The sequence below is a fragment of the Carassius gibelio genome, chromosome A9, assembly GCF_023724105.1.
Source record: "Carassius gibelio isolate Cgi1373 ecotype wild population from Czech Republic chromosome A9, carGib1.2-hapl.c, whole genome shotgun sequence".
NCBI classification, from domain to species: Eukaryota; Metazoa; Chordata; class Actinopteri; order Cypriniformes; family Cyprinidae; genus Carassius; species Carassius gibelio.
The window spans coordinates 5,776,469-5,797,196 of NC_068379.1; the positions used below are offsets into that span (position 1 = coordinate 5,776,469).

General features: G+C 40.1%; 1 protein-coding gene across 8 annotated transcripts in view; it reads right to left on the bottom strand.

The window, feature by feature from the left end:
* The window catches only part of LOC128019521 (diacylglycerol kinase eta), a 75,602-nt gene that overhangs the window by 30,129 nt on the left and 24,745 nt on the right, over window positions 1-20,728 (bottom strand). For 6 of the 8 annotated variants that reach the window (XM_052605532.1, XM_052605533.1, XM_052605535.1 and 3 more), the window contains 3 exons: window positions 15,744-15,824; window positions 6,857-6,961; window positions 5,892-6,024 (listed from right to left, as the gene is read on the bottom strand). In XM_052605532.1, coding sequence (XP_052461492.1) covers window positions 5,892-6,024; window positions 6,857-6,961; window positions 15,744-15,824 — 319 coding nt within the window. Of the gene's footprint in view, window positions 1-5,891; window positions 6,025-6,856; window positions 6,962-13,883; window positions 14,334-15,743; window positions 15,825-20,728 lie in introns of those variants that run through there. The other 2 variants (XM_052605537.1, XM_052605538.1) reach the window with 2 other exon arrangements.

Sequence of the window (20,728 nt, forward strand, 5' to 3'; positions counted from 1 at the left end):
CTCTTTTGTTGGGGCCCAAGTCTCACATCAATCTTTACTGATTGGCCGCTGCAGGAAATCGAGGTGAAATATAAGCAGCAATGATCGTTCTAAACTTTAAGTCTCTCAACTTGGTGAACCCTGCTGAAAATCCTATAGTGTAGACCTGCAGGAGTTCTCATGCTTGGACCAAACTGGTCAGAACTAGCTGGAGAAGCTAGTAAAGAAGCTCAAAACACAAAACATCAAAACATATGCTGCTGACCCGCTGACCACTGAAGTCTGGCCTTTGTGATCCTGTTTCAAAGTTGATCCTCAGTGCCTTGTTGGGGCAACATTATTACGTGTAACCAATTTAGAGTCCATGATCATATTTTCAGGGTCATGGTCTTCTCAGGAGCATTTGGACTCTTGTTTTGACTCTGACTCGACCCACTACAGTTCTCATTTTTGACTCAAGACTCAACCCCCTTTTTTTTTGGTCTCTATCTTGACCTGGACTCAACCCTGTTCTGTTCTCGGTCTTGACATAAAATTGACCATGTTCTGGTTTCAATCTTGACTTGGACTGAACCCTCTTTCTATACTGCGTATAGTGCTGCTGACGCAGGAGCTAATGTTATAATGTTATAATGTTGAACCCAGATAAACTGAGCCATTGTGTTACTGTCATGAACATGCATTGAAATCTAAAGCGAGATTTATACTTTCTCCTGGCTCCACTTCGTGAGCCTCCGCTGACTGCGCACGCCTGCACGCACCTTCCCAAATAGACTAGGCTTTTATACTTGTTGCGTTCGCCGTTGTACTATTCTTTGATACGACAGGGGGCGATGAGGAGTAATTGTCCTCTAAAACCATCACCGGTAATCACCGGTGAGAAGAAGTAATTTTCCAGTACAAGTCTTGTGATAAACGAGTTGATGAAATAATCATTTCTTTATATACAAACTTAAAACAATCTTAAACTATTGGCCTTATTTCGCATTAAACAAAAGACAGCTTTAAGCAAACAGTGTATCATTTATATCTAAATGAATTCTAATTCTATTTTATACAATAAAAATAAAACATACAATTAAAAGCCTTGGACAAACTATGCAAAAAAAAAAAAACTAGGCATTGTTTTCCGTCAAAAGCACCTGATGGAGTTTGAACTTCACATCAAACTGCTTCTGTTTCGCAAAAACACCGACACAGGCGTGCATGTTTGGCAAGAATCGCCCTGAACTCGTGCATCTTCGGATTCGGAGCTGCGCAGAAAGTTACAAAACAATGCCGTGCACACCGACATGCAAAATGAGTTTGCGCGCACTCAAAGCGACCTTTCACCAACACAGTGATGACGCCATGTTTTTCACGCGCACCCAACTTGCAGACGTGTCGAATATAAATCAGCATTAACATGGAAAAGAAGAAATTGTTGAATAAAGTAGTTATTATTATTAAAATTATTCTCATAGCTTCATAAAATTGGTCAAAAAGCTCTCGGATTTAATAAAAAATATCTTAATTTGTGTTCCAAAGATGAATGAAGGTCTTACAGGTCTGGAATGACATCAGGGTTAGTAATTAATGACAGAATTTACATTTTTGGGATAACTATCTCTTTAAGTATTGTTCATGACTTGGACTCGACCATCATCTAGTCCTGATCTGGACTCAGACTCAACCCTCTTCTGGTCTTGGTCTTAACCAGACTCAACCAACTCAGGTCTTTATCAGGACTCAGACTGGAATGAGCTGGACTCGACTACAAAATCCAGCTTGAGTTGATTTTACAAGAATATGCACTAATTACCAATGAACTACACTGTGGAAGTCAATAAGATGATATGGTTAAGAAATAATGGTGCATGCTTGCTACTATACATCAAGAAAACCTAATACCTAAAATACTTCCTGCATTTGTCAATAAGCCAAAAAGACAGGAAGAAATATGAAAGTGCTTAAAACAAGCATGTCATAATTTAAATGCACATTTGTGTATAAATATATCAGGAGGATTTAAAGGATTAAATTAGATTAGATGCAATTTAAAAACAGAATGTATTTACAGTTTAACACATTTTATAAAACAATAAAGTATTATAGAAATATTATTCTATCAATCAGATGCATTAAGTGCCATCCACAGAACAAACAGTCCAGAGTCATACTGTGTCTGTGCTAGAATCAGCATCCAGGACTTGATGGATCAGTTCTGTAAATAATCTTTCTTGTTCACTCAGTAGTCCATCTAATGCCATTGTCTGCGAACAGCCGAAACAAAATCAATTTCAATGTGAAACCAAGTGGATAGTAATGAGAAGTCTGTTGAAAGAAATTAGATCATCTTTCCACAGTGGATAGTAATTAATACTCAGGAGTGAGTCTGCTTGTTGGAAAGGCAAACCCTGTGACAACAGCAATGGAAAGTGCTCTTTAATTATCCCTCTAGACCCATGCGACCACACACAACCGCACAAGTACACTTTTGCCTAATGCAACGTGACCCCAGGGAAACTGTCCTGCTAAATGGCATCTTGATGATATGTTGGAAAATCAACATTAGGAAACATTTGGATGACAATAATAATGAGGCTTGTATAATTCACAAAGCAGCGCAGGATTCACTTGAATTTCTCATTAAAACTGAGGAGTGAGTGATAGGCTTACTATTTTTACTTCCTGCTATGTGAGAGCCAATGACAGTCAGTTGAGTTTAATGAGCACCATCTGCATATCTCTGAAAGTAATTAGCACTCTCTTCCACATGATGTCACACCATTTGAATGCATAATGCATGATCCTGGATGCAGTATTTTCATTGAGCATGTTTTAACCCATCAGCATGTACTTTAGCTTGAGGTGCTTCTGTGTGTAGTTGACAAATAACTAAAAAAATAGCCACAAACTTCAACATCAAGATTTTATATGAAAACAAAAAATATATAGAAAATAGCATGTACAAATTCCAAGAATGTACAAGGGAAGGGTTTTAGGGGATGTGATTCATTCATTTATTTATTTCATTAGCCTTTTATTCTTAAAGCATGTTCATATTGTGTACTATTCGCTGGTTCATGTTATTTCAGAAAAATGTCTTTTAATTTGTTTAATCTTTCTAACATTTTAAGCCAGTCACTTGAGGCATACAGTAAATGCCATGCATCTGATCACTCTATATTAGAACTCCTTGTGGAAAATATGGAATATTAGAATTAATAAATAAATAAATACCTGGTAAAACTATGATATAATAAGTATTATTTTATTATCATTGATGTATTATTATAGTTTGTTTATTATATTATGAATTAGGTATTATTTGTATATTTTCAGTTTAATTTCCATTAAAGTTTTATTACTTTTGTTGCATTTCTTTGACATTTTTATTAGTTTTTTAATTCTGTGTATATAATCTTTTTTATTATTGTTTATTACAATTTCTTCGAAATTTTATTAGTTTTTTAAATATGTGTATACAATTTGTATTTATTTATTGTTTATTACAAATCATTTTTATTACCAATTTATTATTATTTTTATTATCAATTTATTACTTTTGTTTTGGTTATTTTAGCACTTCAAGTTAATCTACATGAAAATGATACTTGGTAACTAGCTGAAATAAAAAAAAATATGTAAGAACATTTATTTATTATTAACATTTATTTCAGTTAATGTTTATTTTGTTTTAATTATTGATTTTGTGGTTTAAGTTTTAATTTTAGTTGAAATTGTCATGATCCATATGCTACAAAAAAAGAAATAAAAAAGAAATCATCAGAATACACAGCTACTTTTGAACTACCATCAGTTAAAACCGAAAACCGATGCTCGTTAATCGATTAGCTATTAACCGTTAACCAACAAGATTGTTTCGAATTAGAACTGAATTAAATTATAAAGGTTAGTGTCTGTGACCCATTAAAAAAAAAAAAAAGATTGTGGATTCACATGGTCTTCATATCACATCATGCACCTGAAATGCTTCTGTGAGTGGAAAAAATCATAATAAAGATAGGTTCATATAGCAAATAAATAGGCCTATAGGATAAATATTAAAGGAAACAGATGGCAGAAAAGTGGCATACTATTTTACTTTAGGTTTATTTTATGCACAAAGATTTGTTTTTATTGTGAATGTACACAAATAAAACCAAACAGTTTACAATTCCGATTATCTTTATGACTAAATGGAGAAGTTGTTTCCACTGGGAAAAAAATAAAATGATTGCACTGGCGCCGCATGTGCACACAAAGTTAAGCTTTGCTACTTTGACAATGCAGCCTGTTCATTATCATAATAAAATACAGTCAGTCTGTAACACACTTATCGGTTTAAATATGTAGTAAAACCTGTGCTGTTAAGTGTTATCACTGTACCGCCATGATGTTATGCAAACATTTTGTTTCACGTGGATATTGGAACACGAGTGAAGTAGGCTATAATAAATAATAGTTTGGCATTCAAATACATCACGAATACGGAAACATTTGATTATGGGTCGAATGAGAGACCCAATGTTGGTTTCAGTTTTGTTTTAGCCTAAATTAATTTGCTTTGGCTTGTCGTTTATGTTGCTATAATTTCTTATAGGTTATTTTTCATTTATGTTATTTTTTAATTGAAAGGATTTGTTGTGGACTGAAGGGAACTAAAGCATAGCTATGTTTACAGTGTTTATTATAATGTTTATAAACATTTTGTATCGGCATTAGGCCTATTTCTGAATGAAATGATAAAATGCGACTTATTAATAGGCTAAATTAAAGGTGCTGTAGGGAACTTTTGTAAAAAAGATTTTTTATATATTTGTTAAACCTGTCATTATGTCCTGACAGTAGAATATGAGACAGATAATATGTGAAAAAAATCAAGCTCCTCTGGCTCCTCCCAGTGCTCCTATTGCCATTTGCAGAAAGTCATGTGCTCCCGGTAAGAAACAACCAATCAGAGCTGCGGTCTGTAACTTTGTTTGTGTTCAAAATGTAGAAAAATGAACATAATAAGCGAGTACACCATGAATCCATTTTCCAAACCGTGTTTTTAGCTTGTCCTGAATCACTAGGGTGCACCTATAATAAGTGTTTATATTCGGACTATTTTAGATTGCTTCGGGGATACCGCGGCGGAGTAACCCAGTACCTTTGTGATTCTTCATAGACATAAACAGAGAGAAGTAGTTCCGGCTACGATGTTCTTCCGCAAGACGCAAGCAGTTCTGTTTATTAACCGCTAGAGCATCAAAAGTTCCCTACTGCAGCTTTAACCTCCCTGTTAACCAGGCAAATCCTGATTACCCAGTTACTTTTCAGTCCTTCCCCTTCATTTCCCCTTCATAAGATCCAAATAATTCCAGAAAGATAAATCCAATCTCATTCTATAAGCCCATTCTTATTGTCGAATATCCTATTTTTCTCAAAATATGTCAGATTACCGAAGCACAGTAGGCTGTAATTGGTGTTTGAAGTTGACTATAAATGATTCTGCAGCAGACATGAAGTGTTCAGGATACCTGTTTGAAAAGGATTTTTATATCTCCAATCTCAACCGTTTTCATCTGATTCATGTGCATTTTCATATAAAAAGCAAACACATCATAACCTTGCAGATCAAATTAAACAAATAAATGACAGATACCTGGCATCAGTGTATTGATTTATTATTGCATTTTGTTTCCGTCCAGATCTTTTCCCCACCTCAATTAGCTGTGCTTCCGCACTAAGTACTGTAGCTCTGACCAGTGCAACCCCCTCTAATGCAGCCCTGAGCCATTCCTGACCACCCTTGACCAACTTTGATGAAAATATGGCACCTTTGGGGAAGGACAGTGAGCTGAGCGAAGCAGTTCCATAATTATACAGGGATTATCCGAGATACCGGTTTGAGAAACAGAGAGAGAGAGAGATGGGCAGACACCTACCTTCACAAGAGAGGCCATGAGAAGTGACCCCTGAGAGGCTGTCCCGACAGACATTGCAGAAGGTAGGGCGAGCGTGGGAGCAGGCATACCAGTTGTGCATCCCTGAGAAATGTTCCACATTAAACTGTGCCGTCTAGCAAAGGAGAAGTTAAGACAAATTGATAGCGCCAGGATAAGACTTGTTCAGAGCCCTTAAAATAAAGGCTATGTTTTTCAGGTCTCATATACACACACATGCAACACACACAGACTGACACACATTTAATAGCAGCAGATGTACGGCACGCAAACCTCCTGCATGCAACATCACACCGCGGCTCTCCCTGACAACAGGTTTCCTCCTGCGCTCCCGGCATGTGTAACTACCTGCAGCACCCTAATGCAACAGGACAGTGGTTTACGAGGCCAGATGTCCGTTTGATGTGTCTTAAATGTTAAAACAATTGAATAGGGAGGATGGTTCCCCACAGTCAGGGGTGCCAGCAGAGCGCTGGAGTTCTGGGTGTGGTATTGCAGAACACGGGGGCTGAAAGTCTTACATAACCATCTTCATTTTATATCAAAGTGGCGTACAGTCAACACTCAATACTGCAGTCCACATTTTCCTTTACTGGTTGCAGCTGCTAAAAGCCACCACATACAAAATTAGAATTGGTGAATTAGCAACAACAAACACCAAAATTATCTTTTTCCAGAACTATTTTAAATGGATAGCATGATATTTATGCATAATATTTCATTATGAGAGATGAGGAAATCCGAAAGTAGGTCTGTTTAGAAGGTGGATTTGAACACCCAAAGCATGGCAAAATACACAGGACCTGATTGGAAAGAGTTAAGGGGATTCTAAGACATGCATATTCAGCTTCTTATTTCCAAGGAAGTGTGTCTGAAAAAAAAAAAAAAAAAAAAAAACGTGCAGACCCATAGTTCAAGATGCAACTCAAGTCAAACTGCACTCTTACCTCGTAATGCTCTCTGGACTGAACCGATTTCAGCGAGCTGATCCAGTCCTCCATTTCTTTCCTGTTCTCGGCGCACAGGATAAGCCTTCGGAACGGTGTAATTACCTACAGGAAGACAGAGATCCAGGGAGATGAGAGCGGAGCGTCTCACCCTCCTGCCTTACTGACTGCGACTGACAGTGATATCTCCCCCTTCCCACTCTTTAAGACAAGGCTTGGGACAAGTCCCCCTGCTCCTTGCCTCCTCCTCTACTCCTCTTTAACGGCCACCTCCACCCCTCAGGTCATTTCCTCTTGACTCATTTCGGATGCTTGTGCGACATTTAAGCTGACAGGCGGCGTGCCCGGGAAAATGCTAAAAGCCTGTTTCATAAGAGGGGCAGCCTCCATGCGAGTCAGCCTCTGTGCTTTTAATACCTCTATAATTTATTGATAACACCACCCTTAACATCTCCACACACTGGCGGCACGTGGCAGAACGATAACTGTTCTCACTCTAAAGCGCATGGGGAAGCAGGTGTTACAGTCTTAAGGGAATTATAGCTTACCACCTGCGCCGCAACAACACAGATTCCAGCAGAAATAATTTTCTCATTTTGGGTTTAAAGACTAATTTAGGTCATTTTCTTTTTAGATTTACAATATTTTATAAATGGTCAATGCAAAATATGACATTTGGTGCCCAGTTATCTCAGGACAAAACAGGGGGAATTCCCAATTTACAGTTTTGATTCAGATTTTTGATTCTCAGATGTTGCTCCTTTATAGCTCAATAGGCTTGACTGAGATCTGAGAATGAAAATTCTGCCATCATTTACTCACTCTCATGCCAATCAAAAGCATACAACTTCTGTTTAACTTCATCTTCCAATGAAGATATTTTGAATAAAACCTGAAATATTTCTGTCTCTCCATTGAAAGACCATTTCACCAAACTTTCAAGGCTCATAAGGTTCATAAAGTGAAATTGAAATTGAAAATTGAATCAAGTGGTTTAATCCAAGTCTCCTGAAGAGACACAATCTCTTTATATGATGAACAGATTTAGGCTTTTATTCATATTTTTTATTCGTCCAGAGCCGTAGGTTCCATTGCTGTGTGAATTCTGTTCCTTGTTTAAGCTCCATTGAACCAGTATCCCGGACGAGCCCCCGATTTCTGTAATAGTTAAGTTAGTCTAGGGAAGACTGAAAGTAAATTGGTTGGTGATGAGACACTGTGCAACGGCAGAGAATTTTCTGTTGTGGTCTTCCCTAGACTAACTTAGACCGTAACAATCACACATACATAGGGCTCACTGTATGTGATAAGCAGAATCTCAAATATGATTGCTTGATTCAAAAGATGGGGCTTATTCTCAACATCATGCAATTAAGGTCGAGCTTTTGATTAGCATTTTTGGTGTGCTCTGTGTGTGTTCATTGATCAAAGCTTATGTGTGAAAGTTTTTGTGCAATTGACTTTTTCAAAGGATTTGCTTGTACAATTTGATGCAAAGTGTTTTGAGTTCACATTGAAAGGTCTGACTTTCAAACGAAAAAATCTGAGCACTGTTTTAAAAATTGTTCAGATATTTTTTGAACACGTCTCCAATCTCCATTTGCTCTCCTTCATAGTCTCATTTCTGTCTAGAAAAATCTTTCTTGGGATATGCTTGACCGAAATTATTGCATTAAAACACTTATAATATATACTTGTTCCTATTCTTCACAGTTATAGCGAGCTGTCATCACAAGTGACAATGTTCTCAACTTTTTTTAAAGAGCTGTAAAAGAAACTTGTATTCCTGGCTGCAATAATGAGCTCAAATGGAATGCGATAGATTAAAACCATATGTTTCAGTTATTAATACCTCAACCATAAGTTGCTTCACTCATTTTTGGGAAACCAGCCATAACCATCTAGCATGATAGGGAATGAAACATCTCTAATTAGGTTTAGCCTAGCTGGATACTACATTTTTCAGAGGTGTGGTTACCAAATAAACAATGCTATCACTGTAACACAAGGGCATACAATCTCCTTTTGAGAAAACACAGTGGCTGTAGCTGAAGATATCCACTAACAGCAGCTGAGGTGCTGAGAATGAATTACAAATGCAACAGAGTAATGTGAATGCCAACGTTGTAGCTCATTATGTTTGCCATTTGAACGGCAGGTGAAGATAGCTTCATCCACGCCTTGCTGTTCTTTCAATACTGTTGGGAGTGATTTTGAGGCATAATAATGCTGATTAGAAATTTCAATTCAACTTATTTTGAATAGTGATACATAAAAAACTGACATTGATATTTAAATGAATATTTTATTATATGTCCAGGTTCAGGCCAATAACCAAAAAAAAAAAAAAAAAGAAAAAAAAAAACTGTGGCCATGATAAAGAAAAGGAAACCTCTTTTGAAACCTCATTTTTTGAGAAATGCTTAAATGTAATGAGTCATAACATACTAATACAGTATGTCATGTTGTGTAACTATCAAATAAAAACTGCATTATTACACAAGTAAACACACCTTAATCATTATTTTACAAATAAGATATTGAATAAAATTTTCAAGATAAAAAAAATATATTTTAACTAATATCTTGTGAATTACTAATTCATAACTCATAACATAACTCATTCACATGGTTTCAGAGTGTCATGCCACATGACATTATACCAGAATTGACATTTCCATGTCATAAAAAAGGTCAAATTATCATAGAGAGTTATTGAGACACAGTATTAAGGCTCTGAAGGGCCCTTCTCTAAAATGTCTTGCTTTATTAAAAAGATTTCTGCATGTTTCTGGATAGTGCTGGTTGTACCATATGACTTTCTGTCAATTGAGCTTCTTTAGTAAAATTGTATCACCCTGAAATATTTGACTGTATGCCACAAAAAAACTTTCATTTATAAAAATAACTTCAAGTAGCTTTTTGCATTTTTTATGTATTTTATAAATAAATGATTCGATTCTGAAATAATTTTTTCTCAGTCAGCATTTCGCCACAAATGCTGTCAGAAGCAGTCAATTTGTACTGAACCCGAAATCCAAATTGAAATGACAACTCACATCGCATAAATGCTAAATAAGAACAAGCTTTGCAGTTTTATTTCTATCAGTCATGAAATAACCTCCTTTAAGCTGACTCTTTTGTCCAACCAGATAAGGTCATCTGAAGCGTTGAGTGTCTCTGGCGGCCCTCCAATCATCTGAGGAACACACTGGCATCTCGGAAGCCTCCTTCGTAAATACCACCCTGTGCCAGTGCACCGCGCAGCTGCTATGTAAGGCTTCAGTTGTCCTTTACTAGCTTGTAAATGACAAGTGGTCTTTAAGGCATGTTTAGCAGTACAGAGCGGAGCTGTGAAGGGCAGTTCGGACCGAGAGCTGCGGTGTAGCGCAGCACAGTTTCATGTTTATTTATATGTTCACCATAGATACTGCAGATCTAAAGCACAAGCATGAGAGGCTGCGTATCTTCTACAAAAACAAATAAAGAAGTCACACTGTCCAGGCTGCACTGTCAGCTGCGGAAAGAGCTGCTGGAATTTTCCAGGCTTATGATTTTATTACTTAAAGAGCTATCTGATTCATTTTTGTTGCCAAAAACATACTTATCAATTTCCATGCCCGGCCATGATGCAGTAATCACATTAGTATTCATCTTTCTCCCTTACACAGTCAAACACGGGCAACTCCCGGCTCATCCATGCAAACCTCTTACTCTAAAAGCCTCCTCAAGCGCTCATGCTGAGGACATGTGCGCCATCACTGTAGTTCATGATTACATTCAAATGGAGTTTAGACAAACTAGAAAAAAGATTTCACTATTTTACAATCATGGGGTGCCCAATCTGAAACCCGTTCTGGTTCTTCATACAAGGGATGGGTCACAATGGTCGACTAGTCAACTAGTTATCCAACAAATGACAAGCTGATAAGTGTGATCGTTTTAGAGAATTGCAATGTTGTAAAAAGCAATTAAATGACACCAAGTTGTCATTAAAAATGTTGGCAAAAACAGTAATAGTAGATTATTACTTTGATTTATTTTTAGGTAAAATAAAAATTGCACAGTTGCAGGGTTGCAGAAACAAACTAAGTAAAGATAAAATAACTAAAACTGAAATAAAAATTAATCAAATCAATCTAGCTTTTTCGTCACTGTTTTCTCACTGATATAGCAATCTAAATGTACTTTTTAATTAAGTGGTTTAAAAGTGGTTGTATGTACTCCGTCTATATCACAGAGTGCTTTCTACATAAACATCCTCTATGAAACATTCCAGTTGGGGATCAGGAACCAGAAAACTATCCAAAACCAGCCTAATTATATGGGGTTTCCAGTTAAAGTTTTTTGACTAGTTGTTCGACCATACCTTGCTGATTTTTATACACATATATAATCTGCACATTGCTACTCTGCAGGACTGTTCGTTTGTGTATATGTGTGGCCATGTTACAAACTATATGTCAGTCAATGGAAATGTACATATGTTGAAGAACCAGCAAAACCACCAAACTGAGAACCAGCACCATTTTGGTAGAAACTGGTCAAAGGAGTAGCTCTTGAAAAAGCAGCAGTGAGGTAAAGAATGGCTCTCAGACCAATGAGATTGAGTGAGGGGGCTGACTGTTTTGTCCTGGGAAAGAGAATACTGCAGCAGAGACACAGAGGCTTCTAAGAGAGCATCCGTGTGAGACAAATGCTGCTTTATTTAACGTCTGACCTAATCAATGACACTGTAGAACATTCTAGAGTCAATAGATCAAACCTTCATTGAAGCTCTGGAAGAAAACACCACTGGATTCAATGAAAACCTCCTCATGATCAGCAATATTTTTTTTTTTTTTTGGTGGTGCTATAAAGTAATTTCGAAGCCACAAACCCAGTACTAAATGAATGAATCATTTATTATAATTAATTTATTTATTAGTAGTAGTATTTTTTTAATTGAATTTTTTTTTCTTTTGGTCAGGCAATGTAAATATATTATTTAACTAGTGCTTTAACTAAATAATTTTAAATGTTAGATAAGATAGGAATATCTCTTTAAAATAACAACTAATTTGTTTTTGTTTTTTTACAATAATTTCTAAATAATAATCCTAAAAGGATTAAATTGAAATCCTCCTAGAATACACTGAGAATTAAACAAAATCCTACTGATGAAATGTCTTTAATTTATCTATACACATAGCTATAATACAGTTCTATGTATATACTGTTGCAGCATTTCAAATTAATGCTGTTCATTTTAAATATTTATTCATCAAAATTGTATCTCGGTTTCCGTGAAAATATGAAGCAGCACAACTGTTTTCAACATTGATAATAAGAAATGTTTCTCGAGCATCAAATCATCATATCAGAATGATTACTGAAGGATCGTGTGACACTGAACACTGGGGTAATGATGCTGAAAATTCAGCTTTGCATCACAGGAATAAATATATCAATATAAAAACAGTTCTTTTAAATTGTAATAATATTTTGTTACCTGTATTTTCCATCAAATACATACAGGCACACAATGTTCTTCTAAAAACCATTAAAAATGAACTATGGTGAACATACACAGTATTGTCAGATAAGGTAATCCATCATAAACAAAGGAAAACGGAGGCATAATATTTAGCTGTCTGATCGCTGTCACACGTTAGAAGCACCTGCTCCATCAAGGTTAACTACAGCCAATACAGGATCCATTATCTCTGTCAGTTTGCACTGGTACACCGTGTTTTCACACCACAGGAAAGAGATACTGCGTCTAATTAAAGTGCTCCCTGTACGTACCCCTTGAAGTCAACATTATTTCACATAAGCGACCCAGCGGATTCCCTCTGGACAAAACTGATTATTATTTCATTAGATTGAGCTCATTCTATTTTTGGACTTTAATCTCAGACGTGTCAGGCCCATTTTCCTTACAAAAGACCATTAGTGGCGAATCATCAATGTCATTTTAGAATAATATTTCCAGGATCAGTTTGCTTTTATCTTGTAGATTTGATTATCATTGTTCCTGTATCGATTTGGTGTGCTGTACCTGACTTTATAAAAATATTCATCATGAAATAAGTGACAAGTCAGAACATGGCGGATAAAGTGTCTCACATTGATTTCGCCGTTTACAAAGAAAACAATTCTGCTTTGTCTTTAAAAAAAAAAAAAAGCTCAGTGTGACAAACTAAATTACATCTAGAACTTTTTATTCTAGATCACTATTTTCATTATTAGGCATGTCTCAATAATTTTAAGAACTACGTGGGTGGAACAAATGGAAGAGACTAAATGAACACCTTTAGAAAAAATTAAAAAAAATAAAATAAAATGAAATTAATCGAAAAACGTCACTGCCATTTAAACTACACTGTAAAATTTTAATAATATTCAGCAATATGTTTTAAAATAAAATATTGTTTCAGTACTTTTACTTCAACATTTGTGTTTAATTCAGTGTGTCTGCTGTAAGTACTAGAGTGAAAAATGTACCTTGATTAAAATCGACCTAAGATAGACTTTCCCCTTATACGTTCATGAAAATCACGTTTTGCATCAAGTATGCACATGCAAACATCCAGAAAATAACATAAACTCATTTAAATGCCGCACTGAAGCTGTTCTAAGTCTCTTGCAATTCCGTACCATCCCACGATATGAGACGCATCAGTCTGCGCCATCAAAACTTAGCAGCATACATACAAAATGCCAAATCCATTTGTGTGCAGCTCTTTAAAAACTCAAGCCGATGCCAACTGAGGATAATGGAGTCTTGCTCTCGAGAGCTTGGGATGGAAAGCACTTGCTTCTGGAAGCTTTGCCTCCCTCACGTGTACCTCGAGGTGCAGCGTCCTGCCTTTCCTCTAACATGCTCCGAAACCCACGCAGGCAACATCTCACAGAGAGCTCAACCGGAGTCTAAAGACAGGTTTCCATTCTGGTAGCGAGCAGAACCCAGATGTCATGCGACACTCATCGGGATACATTATTCATGCACATGCTGTGCGTGTGTGTGTGTGTGTGGTGCACTCACCAGCGATCCGCTCTCAACTGCACTGCTGCTTCTGTGAGCTGATGCCTCGGAGTGTGTTTGTGAAGCCTGGTTTCTCCCGCTTGCTCTCGCCCTCCCCAACCGCTGCAGAACCCTCCACCGCTCAAGGAACAGCCCAGCGGAGACACATGTACTGTCACATGCAACGCCACACTGAGCGCTTCCACGTGGAAGCTTCCACACACAGGCACAAATCTCAATGTATGAATAAAGAGCAATTCCTGCAAACCAAGTGGCACTCTTAAAGATGTCGCATGTGTTTAGGCTTCATTACAGCTCGCTCCAGACCGCTGGCCAAGTCAAGCAGAAGAGAGTCATTAAGGAGAGCAGGCTAGCGTTCACCTCTTTCCATCATCCCTCATCACTCGCTGTGCCTCCGTCCTCCAGTATCCTTCACTCGCTCTCCGCTTGACTGCAGCCCTTCACCACCGGGAGGTATTTGTGAGTGACATCACTCCAGGATTTCCTTTTGTTCAGCAGACAGATCACTTCTCTCTCTCTCTCTCTCTCTCTCTCTCTCTCTCTCTCTCTCTCTTTCGTGCAGAAAAGCACAATGCTGTGAGCTATTTTTAGCAATGGAAGAACAAAAAACACAGCACGACTACAAAGCAGTAGGTAGCTACACTGAGAAAAATACAGCAAAGATGGAGCCCAAAGTGGCTGGATTATGAAAAGGTGGCTGCTGTAGAAAAGAAAATTTCAAGGGAAATCCATTTGAGTGCACTGAGGCAGATGGAGACTTTAGCTCATGTCTACTGCTTTCCAGGGAATTCTCCAGAGCATGAAACCCAGTGATCTCTCAAATGCCACACACTCAAGATATTGTACAAGAAATCAAAACGTTCAAAGACGTTTTTAGTAGGAATGGCATGCTCGGAGGTGTGTAATGTATTTCTGAAATCTGCAGATCGCCTCACATATAGAACAAGAACACATGCTTTTTTTTCTAAAAAATAAAGCCTCAACATGGGCCTCTTAATAATGTATAAGTATATGAGCATCTGTTGTTTTTCTTGGCAGTGGGTGATTTCTTTTTTTCAGAAGGGAAAAAGCATTTGTTGAAGGAGGCGGAGTGTAGCAAGCACCTCAGAGCACGTGCATTACACACGGCTCCCTTCACTGTTAAACAACACGCCAGCGATCAAATCATCCAAAGCATGCTCAGTGGAGCACTAACATCTCTGCTGCTAAAAATAACCCCTCGTTCTCCTCCGAGCTTTCTTGTCCCTCCGTTGTTTCTTTTTATAGCCGAGCCTGGGGAGCGGGTCACAGTTTTTAGAGTCGCTGCTCCTCGGCCCGTTTGATCTCAGCTGACGACACTTGTTTACTTGCTCACAAATACGTTATACCATGGAAAAGCACAACAATGTGTGCCCGAGGGCAACTTCTGCATGTTCCACAGTGTATAAAATAAGTCACTTTCATGGATTTTCTAATAATTCTCTGAACGTAAGTCGTTGTAGTCTTTGCAAACTTCTATTGTGGTGAACAGAAGACTGCAGAAAATAAAATATTCCCATTTATTCCAATAGCACAAGAAAAATTTACAATAATGCTTCCAAAAGAGGAAAAGATTTTTTTTTTTCAGATTCTTGCAGCAGGGTTAAAATTTTACTTTTGTAATTTAATTAATTTTAAATATAGTTCGATATTTTCCAGCCTTTTCGAAGATATATCTGTTCTGAAATGGTGGAGGATAACTTTCAACTCGACACTAGTAAAACCGACTGACTTGTTGCTATGAGACTTATACTCAATATCACACAACTAATGTGCTATGTGTTTGTGGTAGAGTGTGGATATTCACAGGTGTTGACATAAAGCAAGGAAAAGGCTGCTTACCGTGAAACTGTTGTTGACATTCTTTGTGCTTGTTTCGGCAACACTGGCATCTGAAAGATCCACCTCGTCGAAAATAAGAGACTGTGGACAGGAGAAGAAAGAGGAGAACAGTAAACACCGTCAATCACTGCACTGCAACCCTTAGCTTCCATTGATAAACAAACATCTTATGTCCAGTGATGCTGAATACTGTTCTGTTGAAATGACACGGAAATGAGCTTATTGAGCTACTCTTTATCCTACGCACTACCATGCATGTGTGCTATATGAGTTTAAGATGGATCGCAGACAGCTGGGTGTGTTAAGACCTCCTCCATCAACGCAGAGAGCAGAACTGTAGGCCTGAGATAATAATAATGCCACACACCACTTTCAGCAACCAGTGAAAAAACTCAGGAAAGCCAACTACTGTCGACTAAACATTTGCCAAGGAAGTAACCTCATTTTCAGCAGTCATAATTAGGGCTGGTGAGTTTGAGCAAACATGTCATTATATTATGCGAAGGAAATAATATAGACAACAACTAATATATTTTTTCAACAAATATTTAAAGTGAATAATTCGACAAATGTCACGTAGTGTAACCATCAAGTAAAAAGTAATAAAATTTCTTGATGCACTTTTCCAGGATTCTTTAATGAATAAAAAAGTTAAAAAGAACCTAATTTACTGGAAATATTAATCTTTTGTAACATAATAAACGTTGTAGTTTCTGTAACCTTTGACCAATTTAATGCATCCTTGCTGAATAAAAGTATTAATTTCCTTTAAAAAATATTACTGACGTTTACAACTGAAAATTTTAACAATGTTTTTACTATAAATGTTGATTTTTTTAATGGGCCCTAGCTGAACTATTAACTTTTCTTTTTTTTTCTTTTATTTTTTAAATCATAACTTGCCGGTGTTACAAACACGCCAGGTTCCACCTCCATGCAATCACAACGCAAACCCTCACCGGAATACTGATCACATCCACCTGATCTTCATCACCACCCGATCACCTCAGCACCATAAAAACCACACACACGCACTCAGTCATTGTCCGGTCACATTCGCGACAAGGTCATACCTGTATGCTTACTCTAAGGATTAACCCCTCTTCTACTTACCTCTCTCCAGCGATTCTCCGAAGACCCAGATCCCCAGTGTGCGTGTGTGTGGTTCACCTTCACCCCTGGACATCCTCACCCAGCCTGCACTGATCCATCCTCTCACTCATCCTTCACTACCTGCTCCTCTGCTTGTGTCTGTCTAATAAACTTTCAAGATCTGGTTGATGCACTCCGAAGAACACTCACGGCTACACCTGCATCCCCAATGGGCAGATTCTATATGGACTCAAAATAACCCAGTTATCCAGTCTTATTCTAGCTTCATCGACCATTTACGTGAAGTTTTCGGCAGACCAACTTGGGACTCTTCCTTTGGTGAGAAGTTGTATAATCTCAAACAGGGAAAAATGTCTGTCAATGAATATGCCCTTCAGTTTATGACTCTAGCGGCCTCCAGTGGATGGAACAAACAGGCTTTACTGACTACCTACCGTCAGGGACAGGAACCTCGAGTGCGGTTACATCTCACTGCATAAGAGGACACCATCGGGCTAGAACGATTCATCCAGCTGTCCATCCGCTTCGCCACTCATATACAGTCGTGCTTAGAAGAGCACCAGGGCCATGCGTATTCCTATGCCACTCTGCCGACCAGAGGCCGTCAGCTCCCCAGAACCAGCCAGTGAACCCATGCTTTTGGACTCCTATCATCTTACTATGGCTGAACGACAAAGACGGCTGGCCCAGAATCTGTGCCTCTACTGTGCAGCCCCGGGGGATGCCATTGCTGTATACCCCGTCCGTCCTGCTCGTCCCATGGTGAGTGCCATTCTTCCTTCAAGATACCAAATGAAACCACTCACCACTGTTGTGACACTTACTGCCGCTGACATATCTCTTCCAGTTTCCGCCCTCCTCGATTCTGGGTCAGCCGGCAACTTCATCTCCAGCACCCTCTGCCGTCAGCTCAAGCTCGCTACCACGACATCGCCGTCAGCCTACCAAGTCTACACTATCACCGGCAAACCATTAAGCAGGAGATGCGTGCGCCATAGTTTGGGTCCCATATCCCTCCAAACCGGACTACTCCCATGGTTGGAGCAGCACAACCCCGTTATTTCCAGGAAGACAGGCGAAGTCCAGAAGTGGGGCGATGCCTGTTTCAAAACCTGCATCTCCAGTTGTCCAGTTCCAGCCACACCTTCCCCTGAACCTCTTCCAGTCTGTTCAACATCTACAGAGAGCGCAGTGGAAAACCAGTCCATCGCAATCCCTCACTACCACACCCCCTTCAGTGACGTCTTCTGCCCCAAATGGGCTTCCAAGCTGCCTCCACACCGGCTGTGGGACTGTGCCATAGATCTGCTGCCGGGTGAACCAGTGCCTTAGGGAAGTATATATCCCCTATCCATTCCTGAGGAGAAGGCCATGGAGAATTACATCAAGGAGGCGCTGGCCCAGGGTTATATTCATCCATCTACCTCCCCTGCTGCTTCGAGCTTCTTCTTTGTTGAGAAAAAGGAGGGAGGTTTGAGACCATGCATTGATTATAGGGCTCTCAATAATATTACAGTGAAGTTCAGGTACCCACTTCCCCTCGTCCCAGCTGCCTTGGTACATCTCCGTGAGGGGGTGAGTGGAAGACCGCCTTCATCACCCCTACTGGTCACTACGAATACTGTGTGATGCGGTATGGACTTGTTAACGCCCCCTCAGTATTCCAGGACTTCATCCACGAGGTGCTTCGGGAGTTCCTCCACAAGTTCGTCTTAGTCTATATTGATGATTTTTTCATCTATTCGCGGAGCCTGGCAGAACCTCAACGCCACGTTGCGGAGGTCCTGCAATGCCTGAGGGCCTACCATCTGTATCTCAAGACCGAAAAATGCTCCTTCCATCAGCCCTCAGTGCAGTTCCTTGGGTACAACATCAGCAGCAGTGGCATCTAGATGGACGAGGGGAAGGTAAACGCCGTCAAGGATTGGCCCACTCCAACCACCATCAATGAGTTACAGCGGTTCCTTGGCTTTGCCAACTTCTACAGACAGTTTATACAAAACTTCAGTACCATCACCAGTCTCCTCCGCAATAAGCCTAAATCTCTCTCCTGGACTCCTGCCGCCACAGAAGCCTTCCACACCCTTAAGAAGGCCTTTACGACCACCCCACTCCTGGTCCATCCCGATCCCGACTGACCCTTTGTCATGGAAGTTGACGCCTCAACCACCGGAGTGGGAGCGGTCCTGTCTCAGCAGCAGGGGAATCCCAGCCACCTCCACCCATGCGCTTCTTCTCCCGGAAACTCAACCAGGCGGAGGTTAACTATGACATTGGCAACCGGGAACTGTTGGCCATCAAACTAGCTTTGGAGGAATGGAGGCATTGGTTGGAGGGAGCCAAACACCCCTTTCTGGTCCTCACAGATCACAAGAACCTAGAGTATCTTCGATTAGCCAAAAGACTCAATCCTAGACAAGCCCGCTGGGCATTATTTTTCTCCCGCTTCCAGTTCACCATCTCATACCGCCCAGGGGTGAAAAACGTAAAAGCTCTTTCCAGATGCTATGCTCCCGAAGAGAATCCCGAAACTCCGGAAACCATTCTTCCTGAAAGTGTCATTGTCTCTCCTATTACCTGGTCCTCTGAAACTCTTCCTCCTACTGAGCCAACTACCAACACCCCACCCGGTTGCCCGACGGGACATCAATATCATGTAATCATATCCCCAGGACACGGCGCACTCCACTCATTCACTCCACTCACACATCACTTGGCACTGGTCACCCGGGGGTCAATGAAACCCTCTTGTTGCTGAAGGAACGCTTCTGGTGGCCCAAAATGGCCTCGGATGTCAGGAGGTACGTGAATGGATGTACTAGCTGTGCCATATCCAAAAGCCCTCGCCATCTTCCATCAGGCAAGCTCCATCCTCTGCCCGTTCCCAATCGCCCGTGGTCACACCTAGTGGTGGATTTCATAACGGATCTCCCTCCTTCAGATAACAATACCTGTATTCTTGTCATAGTGGATAGATTTTCTAAATCCTGTCGTCTTCTTCCTTTGAAGGGTCTACCCACAGCCATGGAAATGCCTGAACTGTTATTTAACCATGTCTTCAGGTACTTCAGCATCCCAGAGGATATCGTCTCGGATCGAGGCCTCAAGTTCATCTCCCGGGTACCATCCCTAGTCTAACAGGCAGACGGAGAGGAAGGTTCAGGAGATTGGACGCTTCCTCCGTACCTTCTGTCACGGCCACCAGAACTCCTGGAACCAGTTCCTTGGGTGGGCCGAGTACGCACATAATTCCCTTTGTCAACCTACCACCGGACTCACTCCATTCCAGTGCGTATTTGGCTACCAATCACCTCTATTCCCCTGGTCAGGTGAACCCTCGGATGTCCCCGCCATCGACTACTGGTTCCGGGAGAGCGAGAGGGTCTGGGACGTGGCACACCACCAACTCCAACGGGCATTACGCAGACGTAGAACAACAGCTGACCTTCGCAGATCAGAGGCCCCAACTTACAAACCCGGTCAGAAGGTCTGGCTGTCCACCCGGGACATCCGCCTGTGTCTGTCCTCCTGCAAGCTAGGTCCCAGATTCATTGGCCCATTCACCATCATCCAGCAGATCAATCCGGTCACATACAAACTCCAGTTACCCCCTGAGTACCAGATTCACCCCACATTCCATGTGTCCCTCCTTAAACCTCACCATCCTTCTGTCTCTCCCACCACAGAACCTGGCGAAGCTGAAGCCCCCCCTCCACTCCTCCTAGATGACGGCGCAGCCTATGCGGTTAGTGACATCCTGGACTCCCGGCGGCGTGGTGGACAACTGGAATACCCAGTGTACTGGGAAGGATACAGTCCAGAGGAATTTTCCTGGGTCCCATGCAATGACATCCTGGATCCTACCTTACTTG